Raw genomic sequence first — 14520 nt, forward strand, 5'->3', positions numbered from 1 at the left:
CTTTGTAATAAAATGGCACACCTTGAAAGACATTGTTGAGTCACACCTAAGGGTTATTCCATTTCATGATTTCAAGGGGGGGGACTCTATTTTGAAAAAAATCATTATCCTGTCAACCTTTTAGTATGAGATGAAGAAGAAAAATATGATAATCATAATCACCCACACCAAAGTAAGTATTATAATTGTAAAAGTAACACGTAAACACAAATTATCATAAATGTGAATATTATATAATCATTCACCTTGTTATTACAACACAACAGCATGGTACTTATTAGAAGTACGGCACCACCCACAAAAATTGTAACGTTACATCTAACGTTAACGTTAAGTTAACCGTTACTTTTTATAACCAATTGTACATAACTAAGATATTTTACATAATATCACATAATTTACACATAAAAAAGATCACTTACTTGTCCTATTAAAACGGGTGCGTATATACTGGTCTATCTAAAAGAAAATAGCCACCCTTAAAAAATTATCAACACTTGCATCATCGTCGGTAATCATTTTTCCAAAGTGTCATGATCATAAATTTATCTTCGAACGATTGTCGACAAATTTACAACGTAAACTCACCACTTCAAAACTTGTCTCCTCTACCTCTCCTTCCCGGTGTACATAGAAATATGTTGAGCCCCTAAAAACACCAAAAACGGCTCGTTATTACTCAGAAATTCGACATTTTGTCGGTTGTTTAGCAGACGGACGGTATATGCAACAGAACATCTGTTTCCCGGGGAAAATAAGCCGGGTTAAAGGTCAACGTACCGGAACTCAGTACGACGATACCAACAAGAAGACAGGTAAGTGTAGTTAATTTAATTTTCTTGATATCATCTCACATACCCTAATATTATTCAATATACAATATAACATCTATATAGTAGAAAATTATAACATAAATCATTGCATAAAGCTACTTACATGCTTAATATGATGAAAAATAAATCTTAGAATGAATTTTAACCCCTCCCTGATAAGTTGTAGATTAGTCCAGCCAAATGGCCGAGCCAGCTGATCCACCGGGTGAAAAAACGGAAGAATCTTCCTCTTTTGAAGACATCCAGGAAAGAAAAATAAACAACGGTGAGAAAGAAATTGCTAGGATCATCTTAACCAGCTATTGTAGCAGTTTCAGTAAAAGTTGATTCGAAATTCTTGTTGAATTCGCAATTTTATACTCGTTGGCATGTGTAAAGTTTTATAACTCGCTTGCTGAAAAAAAAGTTGAAATTTTTTTGCCCCCAAAATGACTAATATCAACGATTAATGACTACTCCTAGAGTTAACTGTTTCCCTGCAATTTCAGTAATTTCCATAGTTTTTTTCTGCACGCAAAGAAATTGAACGTATACCATGTGTCTTAATTTTTACCATATGGATGATAAACTAGATTTTGATAAAAATTATTCTGCAATCTACTTTTACCCATATGGTGAGATGTAATAAGATAAATAAGTAAAAAAAGGAAGCTTTTAATATAATTTCACTAAGGTAAGGTGTGACAAGAATGTATGGTTTACAACATTGCACATAAGAAATTATTTTCTGTTATTTTATTTTTTTCTAGAAGTAGAAGTATTATGTATTTTATGGTTCATGATAAAATAAAAATTGTTAATAATAATATGTTAACAAGCATCTATGATAGTGCTAGACAAGTAACTTTAAACTCTAAACATGTTTCTATCCACGCAAGTACTAGTAAGAAGTCTAAATTCATTTTCAGCATATGCTGTCAGAAATTAATGTAATCGAAATGTGTTGATTTTTTTCCTCCAGGAATAGACAACGATCTTGAACCAGCATCTCAACCAACAGAACCCACAAACAACTCTGTTAGAAACAATGACATGACCACTGAAACAAACAACGACGATCAACAAGACCTTATTCTTGTTACAAGTCACTTTTCCATTGACGAATCATCATCAGAAGATGCCACGAAAAACGCAGTGCCAAGCAAAACTGATCAAACCAAAAATATGGAAAGCACTTTATCCCAGCCACAGCTAGTAAACGAATCTACTTCTACTGATATTTCTGAGATGGAAGACTCAAAAACTGAACCAGAAAACGACCAGCAGTTGTCTAGGACTGTAGGAGATACCGACAGTGATGACACTACTACAGAAGACAATAGACAAGTGATAGAAAGACCATCACACCTTGATGTTAAGCCTATTGTCAAGAAGATATCGGATGCAGCACACTTCTCATATGCTGCTCTATGTGCCATTTCTATGGCCCAGTTGTTTGACACTCAATATGACAGGTATGGAATATTATGCATTATTAAAATTGAATCATGATTTTGATATATTTAAGTCTGAAAAACATGATATAATATCATAATAATGCTTCCTTATAATCATCATTTTTATGTACATAACGTTACATATGTTAGCATAAAGAATTCATTGATCATTTTGATATGATTTATATTCTTTTCTTTTGGGTCTTGAAGGGTGAAAATTGGGGTTTGAACGATGAAAAATTGAATTTTGAAGGATGAAAATTGGGTTTTGAATGATGAAAAATTGTATTTTGAAGAATGAAAATTGGGTTTTGAATGATGAAAAATTGGGTTTTGAACGGTGAAAATGGGTTTTGAATGGTGAAAACCGACCCGATGAAGCCTTGTTGAACTTGTACCTTTGGTCTTTCGTACATTTATATCTAGGCAGTGGAAGAAGAACTTCCTACTCTCCCTTCGGGAATACCTGGAACTTCCGGAGTCTGTTGAGGCGTCCATGGAGGCATTCCAACACGGCATGGGCAGTGAATGTCTCCCCTCTCTTGTGGACACCTTAGTGAAGGAACCATACCTGGAAACAAGTGCCTTTCCCCTGGTGCAAGTAAGTTTCTTGAAAGTCCATCTGTGTTGGTAGAAGTCATTATGCAGCAAGTTTAAACTGTAATTTCCAACACAAGAAATTGGACTCACCCAAATTTTCGACTGTACAACTCCAGTCTTTGTCAAGGAATGAACAATCCACCGCTTCCATGACGTCACGCAGATAACACATGTGACTCCGTGAGCAGTGGATCATAGGTTGCAGAAAGTCTGTGGCGCCCCCCGTTTCTGTTGAGGGTTGGTTGTAATGCCCTGATGTAGATGGCCTCTTGCGTGACGTCAAGGAAGCGGTGGATTGTTCATTCCTTGACAAAGACTGGAGTTGTACAGTCAAAAATTTGGGTGAGTCCAATTTCTTGTGTTGGAAATTACAGTTTAAACTTGCTGCATAAATTTAGTTTTTTGGCATCACCTCAGGGGTGGAGCCAATAGTACTGTAAATCTTGAATCTTTTGAAGTTTTTGCTTTTGCAATTTTTCGTCATCCTCTAGTCTTAACTGCAAATTCATTACACTTTGAATGCATTTTGTACACTGGTGTGCATTTTCCATGATAGTAATATGTGCACCAGAAGTGGAAAGGATCCCTAAAAATCTTTGAGAGCGAAGCCAAGCCAAGAATACATGAAATAAATATTACTGTACCCTAGAATTATGGTAGTTGACAACACAGTGAAAAACATTTTTCCCTCCTATTGCAAAATAATTAGAATAATAAGTAATTTGTTTTGTGAGTGAGGAATGATATACATATATATTGAATAAGCATCTGTATACATTTTTTGCATAGTCATACTGTCAAATAATCAAGCTTGACATGACAAGTGGATGAAAAATAATTAAGGGTTTGCAGTTTAATTCACTGTCTTCTATTTATCATATACATATGTATACCGTGTACTAGTAGTTCTTTTTCATCCCAACTTTTTGTTTGATGCTTAAAACACTTTAAACATCTTCCTTTTTGCAAGATGGTAGATGTAGTGCCTTTGATTGAAATGTCAGTGCTCACTTATTCCACACGTCATCCATTATATTCTTTGTGATTTTTTTCTTCACTTTTTCACAGGATCTACTAACATTTGGCTTAAGAGAAGGTATGGCATCATTTTATGTGTTATAATTTCAACATCGTTTGTGTGACATGAGTACCGGTTACTGAACCTATTTACTACTAGAGTATATAATTATAATTTTACACATACATGTATGTATGTATGGATGTATCCATGTATGGATGCCTTATAGAATTCGAAAGACATACAATGTAGTATTCTATCTAAATGTTTTTGCCCAAACACATTTTTGAATGCCTCTTTAGGCCACACCAATTTAATTTGTTGGTTCTCGGATTCGCCTCTTCATTTTTTTCTGATTTGCAAAAAAAACAACAAAAAAAAGATTCTGGTTCTGAATCAACTAAAAAATGCTCATATTTTGCCCCCAACAGTTGAGGAAATTCCTTTTCTTCCTAGTTGTTACAGTTTTTCCCATCTATCAATGCAGTGGTTTGATTAAAAGTTCAAAATTTATACTTTAAATTTTAACCCAGCCTTTTTTGTTGACTTCATGGCTCATATTGTAGCATTTGGGGCTATAATAGGATGCCTAGACCTGTTTTTATTTTTATTTTTTTTCGCCCTGTCGCTTCATATTTTTTCTGAAAAAATCCGAGAACCAACAAATTAAATTGGTGTGGCCTTATATATATATATATAAACAGTATCTTACTACACATGTGTCTGTATGAATAAATAAGGTGATTTGAAAACAAGTACTAGTAGTAGTAGTAGTAGACTATCTCAACAAGCCAAAGTGTGATATTGCCATCTTTCATCTTGGATTTTTTTTAATGATAATTCACCATGCCATTTCTACCATTGAAAGCTATCCAAATTACTACTTCTGAAGCAGGGTATGTGAAAAAAGACTAGAGCATGTAAAGTGGAAAATGAATCGTATGGGTCACATCTTCAAGGATATATATTATAACATTTATTTTGGCCTTTGCAAAAAACTGAATCTGAGTTTGGGTATTGGATGCCTGTTTCTGTTCCATCCCATCCATTTGCAAAATGTTTCCCATCTGAAAGTTTGTCCTCTGACTTCCCCTTCTGATCTGTAATGCTATCTCAGGCAGCCAAGGTATGGAATTTTACCTACTTCATCCCTTTTACTTGAATTTTTTATACCCTTTTTTGATCCTTTCAACATAATTTCATAAACCAAGTTGATCCAATGATAAGCACTTAGTCTAATGAAATTATGAAGCTAGTACAAAAAAATATAAACATTTTGTTGGCAGCTGGATATATTATATAATTTATACTGTACATAGCTTCCCAAGCTTGTTTAAGTACACTAGGTTCTGGTCTGGGCCTGTACCCAAACCAGACAAACTCGGCCACATTTAGGATGCGTTTTCGACACAAAAGCGCCACCTACATTGGCTACGTATTGCGGTGAGAAGCAGAGCTCCAGTCAGAAGCTCTAAGGAACGTGTCTGATAGACACAGAAACATAAGCTACGTAAGATAGAGACAGTATTAACTGTGTAAAAGAAAACCCCTATATCCTATGCTTTATACCAACCTGATGAAACTATTTTCAGGAATACTATCATGAAAGTTCATCTGAGTGTGTTGGTACTTTAATAGTAGTTACATGTTTAAAGTTAAAATTTTGGTCCAACACAAAAAATTCTCTCACCAAGAGCTTTCGACCAGTCACTCTGGTATTCCTCATTAGACTGACCCAGTGAAGCTTGTCATTTGGCTTCTTTGAAGTGTGACATCAACACTGGGTCAAAGGTATCTAACTGCGACAGGGGCCAACATTGTCTACCAGATACCTTTGACCCAGTGTTGACGTCACACTTCAAAGAAGCCACGTGACAAGCTTCACTGGTTCAGTCTACTGAGAAAGACCAGAGTGACTGGTCGAAAGCTCTAGGTGAGAGAATATTTTGTGTTGGAACAAAAATTTTAACTTTAAACATATTTTCAGGAATATGTAAATTTTTCTCCACCAGGTGATTACGATGCCCGTACCAGGTGCTTGCTGAAGCAGGTGGCGCTGTACCTGCGCGTGCCGTGGGAGGAGGTCGAGACTTACGAGGAATCTCTCGTCAAGAGTCTCAAGGAACATCAGTTTGAACTCAGCGAGTGAGTGGGACTCAAAAACCTCAGGGTTTTCCCCAGACATAGCTTTAAACAGTGTTTAGAGTTAGATGCTCAAAGGTTAGGTGTAACAAGTTGTTCGGTGTAATGTAGCCAGCTGCTGCCATGCCACATGCCTGCAAAGCTGGTGTGTTATGCTAAAGGGTAGTTATACTATACCAGCTATACAGATACAGACAAGCAAAAAAAAATCATTTTACAACTTAAAACATTTGTTTGTGTCCTTATTTACACTAGAAATTGCACTATTTGGCCATCAGGGCAGCTTTTCATAGATGTGGAGTTCGGAGGAGCATCGCATCTAGGACATTAACAGTTGTTCAAGGCTATGTGTTACAACCAGTAGGGCTTTTCTGTGCTTGCGTATTTACTTAATATTATATCCCATTTTATATTCCATACCAGACATTAGATGTTCATGTGAAGATGTATGCATTTGAAGATGCTGTGTCTAATTTCTCTCATCTACGTGGTATTACATCATAGGGAAGAAAGGAAGGAGAGAGAGAAGCAAAAGAAGAGGAAACAAAGGAAGAGGTTTGTCACCATTGGACTGGCCACAGTGGTTGGAGGCACTCTCATAGGTACATCTGCCAAACCCTGAAACCATTAATATATTGAGTTTTATGATGCCCGATGGCTAATTGCATGAACAGAAGAAACTTTTGGTATAAAAGCAGATAATTAGTAACATCTGTGTCCATAATATCACCAGGGTCCATAATATCGCCACCTTGAGAAATAGTGTGCCTAAGGATATTTTTACTGCAACATACTTTTGGTATGCACTCCTTCACACATCAAATGTACATACCTAGGGTATGTTGCAGTAAAAATATCTTAAGCACACTATTTCTCAAGGTGGCGATATTATGGACCCTGGTGATATTATGGACACAGATGTTACACATAGCACTACTAACTACTAAGAAACTACTATTAAAAACTACTGGGTTTGACTTCTTTTTTGAAGACAGAGGAAGACAAGTTAAAGAATCACACTTTTTCTGTAATTTGTGGGTTTTCAGATGTTAAGAGGAGAGTAGTTTTCTTTTCATTTGAATATGTGTGAAAGTTTGGGTAGAATTTGGGGGCTACATCAAAGAGTTCATTTCGTTCATTGCTATAGAGGGTACAATTTCAGATAAAATGTGTTTCGTCTTCCACCGTATTCAACGTACAATGTTTGCAAATTTGTTCATAAACTTGGAGCTTCTCATAGAGAAGTGGTAGCCACTACTAGTATCTTCTATTCATAAATCAACAACCAGTAAATATACCAACCAACCAGTTAATTCCAAGTGGCATTGATCATGAATGGTTGAGAGGCTTGGCGAGCAGACACAAAATCAAGAGGTCACTGGTTTACAGTCATAAAATGGGTACCTGACTTTGGCTGGGGAGGTAAACTGCAGTGGAAGGAGAGGGATGGGCTCCACCTTCTAATACTGTGGCCTAGATAGATATAGTGGACTGCCTATAGCTATGGCCTCTAAAATGCTATGGGACAATCTTTACCTTTTGTACCAACATTTGCAGAGATAAGGCCACACCAACTTAATTTCTTGGTTAACAGATTTTTCTAGAAAAATAACGGAGTGGGCGGTTGAATAAAATGATAAAAATAAAAACAGGCATTTGAAACATTTATTTCCACCACAAAACGTTTAGATGGCCCTTCCCGTGGTACCACATAAGTTAACCTTTTACAATCTTACGTTATACATGTATATATTTCCTCACATACTGTATTATATCCAATTGCCCTTGACCTCTGACCTCCAAAACATTAATTGCTATTATTATCTTGATTGAGTACTTTATTATGCTTGGTTGTATTGTATATTGATAACTGATTGATTTTAGCTTAATCTTTACTTGTTAGTTTACTGTATTAGTATGTTATTGTGTATGTTTAATCTTTGTATTGTTTGGCGCCCGAAATCACCTACATGTATGCTGCCTGGGTGGCCAGGGTATTGTATCGTCGCAATCGAATTAAATAAATAAATAAATAAAAACAGGCCTAGGCATCCTATTATGGCCCCAAATGGTACGATAGGAGCCATGAAGTCAACACACCAGGCTGGTTCAAAATTTAAACAATGACTTTTGAACTTTTAATGATACCATTGCATTGAAGGATGGAATGACTGTAACAAGTAGTAACAAAAGGACTGTTTTCATCTGTTCAGGGCAAAATATGAGCATTTTGCAGTTGATTCTCAATTTTTATTTTTATTTGTAAATCGGAAAAAAATGAAGCGGTGAATCCGTTAACCAAGAAATTAAATTGGTGTGGCCTAATTACTTATGATAACATAAGCAAATTTAGCCAAAAGTCCAGCCCTGTTAAATAAAGCTAACAAGGCTGGACTCCGGGCTTAAGCAAATCATATTTTTCAGGACTAACAGGAGGACTAGCTGCTCCCCTGGTGGCGGCCGGGGCAGGAGCCATCATCGGTGGCACCAGTGCTGCAGTCCTGGGCTCCACCGCCGGACTAGCAGTCATCACGTCACTATTTGGTGCTGCAGGAGCTGGCCTCACAGGTAGGGGGAGCTGTTTTATCCATAGTTTAAGGTCTCCCATCTATCCCTGAGGGCCTGCATGGGGGGTTAGTGATTACAAATTACATGAAATTCTCAGAGCTGATTTCAAACAGTTACGTGTTACGGCTAGTGTACTGATTATGAATTACAATGATTTTGTGTGGCTACCTACATGTACGTATTACGAAGACTGAGAAGGCCTGATTATGCCTTATGAAAAAGGGCATATAACGCATGCAGGTCCTCCTCCCTTAGTCTAATTCTTCAGGAGCACCACAGATTATCTGACAACCAGTTCTTTTCACCCTCTTGGTTTTTTGTTTTACTTAATACCGGTAGTGACATGCTAGTCCATTCTATGATGTTAACCTGCATTTCTTCCGTTGTCTAGTAGTGCCCAGGAAAAATTTTTCTTCCTCCCTGTACTGTTGCACAATGGTTTCAGTATGTCATAATGACCGTGACACATGGCCATACCTCTTCAGTTTCCATTTCTTTATTGTGGTTATTATATCAGGAGGTCTTAACACGAACTTATGCTTTGATTGAATCTGTTTTGTACATCATTATTTCTAATTATGGTAACTTTGTGTGAAATTAGGTCAAAGAAATTTCAGTGGGAACATAACAGTTTTTCCTATAGCAGCGTGCAAAATACCTGGTTGCCCAGTTGCCCCGGGCAACCAAATTTTACTTAAGGCAAGCTATTTTTGAATCTAGGTAGCCCAGTGTGCTACCTGAATTTTAAGAATAGACCCCCCCCCCAAAAAAAAATCATGCCCACTTGGCTTGCACCACTGTATCCGTCAGATGTCTTTTTAATTTTTAGTATCAGTTAACTGTTAGAGATATTGTCAAAGGCTTACGTATGTAACATTCCTCAATTTGAGGAAAGTAGTAACTTATAGGTGGGGCAACCTAAAATTCTGATGGGCAACCTAATTTTTGCTGTAGGTACTGGGCAACCTGGTTCAAAAAAGTATTTTGTACACTGTATAGGCCTACTGACTATTCGTCAGTGAGTGACTACTGACTGGTTTGATGAAAGGTACCGTTTCCTTTCCTAGGGTACAAGATGAAGAAGAGAGTTGGAGCAGTAGAACAGTTTGAGTTTGAACCACTGACTGAAGGGAACCAACTCCACATCACCATCGCTGTCTCTGGTTGGCTACGGTCAGACAAGCCAGGTAAATAGAATTTCATTCAATGGTTTATCTGTGTGCCAGTTGCTTTAAAATTTCTTTAGCAAATTTCTTTCTTGTCCAAAACCAAATACATGACTTAACAGTATTATCAATTAAAGGCCTCCAGTGCAGTTTTTAGGGCTTGAAAACCCGACTTTTCAAAGGCAATATTCTAGTCATTTATCTACATACTGAGTTGAATCCACACTATCCCAATGTATATTGACCCTCATGGAGAAAAAATCCCAAAATGCTGTTGAAAAATGGTTACTGGAGGGGCCCTTGGCTGATTTTTAGGGTGCCAGCTGGAAAATAAAGGACTCATCTTGGGGTTTGTTTCTGCAGTTTTAAATGCCTTAAGTATGAAATTCTGTTTTAAATGTGCTAATGTGAAGCAAAATGTTTCAATATCACAAAGATTGCCTTATTCAGAATATTTCTAGTTTTGCTGACCTGAAATCGCATTGGATGCCTTTAAGGTACAGATACTGTACCTAAATATAATTGCACTCAACCAAGATGTTCCAAATTACATGTAACTCTTTTTTTTTGTGCTACTGTGAAAAGATGCAATTCCTATCTCTGAGTCAATGATGCAAGAGACAAATTCTGTTTATTTGTCTTTGTTCAAATTGCAACAAACTTTAAGGACAAATAAAAACATGATATGGCCATTTAATTTAGTCCCATCTCTGATTTGATGTCGCTCACATCTGCTTTCATTGGAACAGCCTTACACATGTCTTGCTTATCTCCTACATCTTTCCTCTTCAAGACAACTTCTCTGCTCCTTGGGAGACCCTACTGCAGTCTAAGGAGCAGTACTGTCTGAGATGGGAGGCCAAGTACCTGCTGAGCCTGGGCCGAGCCTTCGAATACATAGTCAGTAGTCTGGTGACCACTGCTGCACAGGAGGCCCTGAAGTACACGGTACTAGCTGGTAGGAAATGTGCTTTTTGTTTGAGGAAGAAGGACTTAATTGCACGCTGATTGTACATGTTACAACATTGAACATAGCACACACACAGTGCTCACATGCAACAAGTATGTAATAAAAGTTAAAATCATAACTACTAAAACAACAAGGGCTAGCATAAATCTTTGATATAGTGTTGCAATCGAGTAGGGCTGATAACAATAGTCTTTTATATATTTACCAATTTTTGCATTGTGTAACTTACTGACAATGTATGCAAATCTGGTGGCCAAATTCCTCTGGCAAATTAACTCTAAGTTATCTAGATTTTACTATAATTCAGCCAGTGTAGTTAGTCTGGTGGAGACTATTCCAGTTTACTTTTTTTTAAATTCTGAAATTTCAAGCGAATGTGATCTTGACTCAGTGTAAAAAATGTAAGATGTAAAATATAACATCCGAACGCCTTACCTTTTACACCTTTCCTACACTGTCTGTTTGACATCCAAACGTCTTACTTTTTCATGCCCGTAACCAGGATTTTGCAGAGGGGGGGGGGGGTTCTTCTCATTGTGTGAGGGACCAGCGAGCGCCGAATACCCCCGGAAAATTTTGAAAAATGAACCTTCTAAAATGGCATTTCCTGGCAGGCGTTTTTGAGAGACAAAAAGGCAGAGATAACTTTTTATTCAATGACAAAGTAGGCATGTTTATATGATTCCAGGCCCGCTGATGATAAGAATCAGTCCATCTAAAGAAAAATCTTGGACCTTTAGATAAAAAGTGGACCAAAAAGTGGGCCTTTGAGCCTTGTGAGGGGGTTCTTCCGAACCCCCCTGTCTACAGGCATGTTTTTACACCTTTCCTACAACTGCGTTACTGACAGGTTTGCTGGCAGCGCTAACCTGGCCCGTGTCTCTCATGTCTGCCGCGTACGTCATTGACAACCCCTGGAGCGTCTGTCTGCAGAGGTCAGAGGAGGTCGGCAAACAGCTGGCAGAGGTCCTGCTAACTCACCAACAGGTTAACTAACCATCACTACTAACTAACATCATCAATAACTAGTGTTAAATTACAGATCATGCAATGATGTTGGCGCTATGACAGTGTCTAGTAATTGTACTTGATGCTGCGGTGCAAGGATTGTCACCCATGGTTTATCATTTTCTGAAAATGATTAAACAAATAAAATAAAGATAAAATCACAAATAAGTGGCACCATAGAATGAAATTTGTATGATCCTAGTGCTGTGTTGAAGGTAACATTATCATAACAAAAATTGAAAATGATCATCAGACTTGTAAATCAACAAGATTGTATGAAATATAACTTAAGATCCTTCCCTAAGATACATGTACCATCCAAATTTTGGTGTATAGGGCAGTGCCCATGTCTTTTCCTACAGCCCTTGGGCCACACAGTTGTGCAAGCGCTGCAGCCAGAGACTTGCACTGGAAGTGATGTGAATTCTACTGCATTTTTGTTAAATGCCAAGCACTGATAAAGTAGTGTTACAGTACTAGTGTTTTCTATTTTTAATGTCTTTGGAATGACCCAGGTGGGGTTTGAACCCATGACCTCCAGAATGTGAAGCAAGCTTTCTACCCACTGGAATGTTTTAAGTTGAGGATGTTTTATTATCTAAAGTTTCCTATCCCCAGGGGAAGAGACCTGTCACCCTGGTGGGTTTCAGTCTCGGTGCACGAGTCATCTTCTACTGTCTGAAGGAGATGGCAAAAAGGAAAGGTAACTCACTGGAATTATTAAGTAAAAAGTACCATACTATCATGAAAGTTCATCTGTGTTGGTAGTTACTTAGTACTTACATGTATAAAGTTAAAACTTTTGGTCCAACATAAAAATTCTCTCACCTAGAGCTTTCGACCACTCACTCTGGTCTTCCTCAGTAGACTGACCCAGTGAAGCTTGTCACGTGGCTTCTTTGAAGTGTGACGTCAACATTGGGTCAAAGGTATCTGGTAGACGATGTCGGCCCCTGTCGCAGTTCAATGTAGGGTGATGGGCTCTGATGTATATGGCTTCCTTCACCCCTCTCAAGAAATAGTCTTGTTCAGTGTCTAAAATCCTTACAGTGTCAAGTGAAACAAAATGTCCGGGTGACTCTATGTGGATGTGCTGCCAGTTCACAGGTATCACAACACCACATAGAGTCACCCGAGGAAGACCAGAGTGACTGGTCAAAAGCTCTAGGTGAGAGAATTTTTTGTGTTGGACCAAAAGTTTTAACTTTAAACTTGTAACTACCAACACAGATGAACTTTCATGATAGTAAACTTAATTTTGTTAGGAAAAGCATGACTTTTTTGTCTATAAAGATTCCATTACCGAATCTGTGCACGAAATCTGTTCACAGTTGAAGTATGTGTGCCATGCCCGTGACCCTGCCAGTCCTTACAGTGGGTTTTCCTCTTTAAAGGTGTACAACGAGAGGGGAGAGGTGCAGAAGACCAAGTCTCGCAGGCTCTTCATGATGAACGACATGCTCGTGTGTGCCACTGTTCTCCCAAGGTAGGTACAGTGTATGTTTGTTTCACATACCCGGTAAACTACCTTTAGGCGTAACACAGCAGTTTTGTACATGATTGTACATGTACGTACCTGTACAAGCTGCATTATAAGACCTGTCCAGACTGTAATGTTTGAACCACTCACACCGGGAAGGTCCCCTACTCTTTTCGATAAGTGCGGAGGGTTCTTTAATGTGCATGGGGTGTGGCTCGATTTAACGTCCTATCCGAGGGATGTCCCTAATGAGTATAATACCATATTTCCTAGATTCTGAAAGAGGCAGGTAAAATTTGTCTTTTGCAGGTAACTTTCTACTGTATGTTACCTGCACCAGCATAGGTGTGCAGAAAAAGGGATTCCCAGCACTGATGTATATACATGTAATTCCTACACATTGTATACACATTGTGGGGTTATATATCAAAGACTGTGTAGACATTAGAAATTTCTCCAGTGATTGTAAAAGGTCATACCTATCCCATACTAGCCACCCACTCTTGCACTAGTTAGGCTAGCCTTATGTAAGTGTAGTTAGAACTGTATGTACTACATGAAGTACATGCCATACATTGTACAATTGTTGTGGAATGAAGTTATCATTATAATTACCCCCCTAGATCTGAGAGCAGTGCTCGAGTGACAGCCGGGCCCCGGTACAAGATGAAGTGGAGCTCCCCGCTCTCGAAAGTGAAAGTGGAAGAGGGGGACATCCAGACCCTGCAGCAAGTTGCCATGGCAACAGCAGCTGGCGGGAAGAGCCCCCGTCCACCCTCCGTCAGCGGCGCCAAACCAGGTCAGTCTCAGGGAGCTGTGAGAATGTTAAAAGTTATCTTAAAAGTCCATCTGTGTTGGTAGAAGTCATTAGGAAACAAGTTTCAACTGCAATATCCAACACAAGAAATTGGACTCGCCCAAATTTTCCACAGTGTGACTGTACAACCCATATTTTCCACTGTATAACTCCATTTATATCATACCCGGGCCGCAATAACGTTCGATAACGGGTTCCGGACCGGGCCGTACATATAGAATACAACACGAGGTACTGTAATTCTTGATTTGTTAACTGTCACTTAATTATATTTCAGTCCATACCATGGTATGGATGAAATATATTGTGTTCTCTGGTGTTTCTTCTTCTCCTCCTTCTCCTCCTTCTCCTCCTGCCAAACAGTCAAAGGGATTCAACTCCGCCATCATTCAGCCAAATGACTTGAAATTTGGCATGGAGGTAGAGTGGGCCAATACCCCCAGGCGTTTTTTTCATTTTTTTTGATACATGCCTTTTGAAAA

The 14520-nt window shown here is 38.3% G+C and overlaps 1 protein-coding gene across 1 annotated transcript in view; it reads left to right on the forward strand.

Annotated features, from left to right (window-relative positions):
- Positions 1-994: 994 nt before the first annotated feature.
- The window catches only part of LOC109480013 (transmembrane and coiled-coil domain-containing protein 4-like), a 17323-nt gene continuing 3797 nt past the window's right edge, over positions 995-14520 (forward strand). Inside the window, exons 1-11 of the mRNA XM_019782143.1 lie at positions 995-1098; positions 1795-2287; positions 2696-2870; positions 3938-3965; positions 5900-6032; positions 6534-6631; positions 8454-8597; positions 9665-9784; positions 10557-10721; positions 11584-11720; positions 12360-12444. Coding sequence (XP_019637702.1) covers positions 1014-1098; positions 1795-2287; positions 2696-2870; positions 3938-3965; positions 5900-6032; positions 6534-6631; positions 8454-8597; positions 9665-9784; positions 10557-10721; positions 11584-11720; positions 12360-12444 — 1663 coding nt within the window. The 5' untranslated portion in view covers positions 995-1013. The remainder of the gene's footprint in view (positions 1099-1794; positions 2288-2695; positions 2871-3937; positions 3966-5899; positions 6033-6533; positions 6632-8453; positions 8598-9664; positions 9785-10556; positions 10722-11583; positions 11721-12359; positions 12445-14520) is intronic.

Source organism: Branchiostoma belcheri, unplaced genomic scaffold, assembly GCF_001625305.1.
Source record: "Branchiostoma belcheri isolate BF01 breed outbred unplaced genomic scaffold, Haploidv18h27 scaffold5, whole genome shotgun sequence".
NCBI classification, from domain to species: Eukaryota; Metazoa; Chordata; class Leptocardii; order Amphioxiformes; family Branchiostomatidae; genus Branchiostoma; species Branchiostoma belcheri.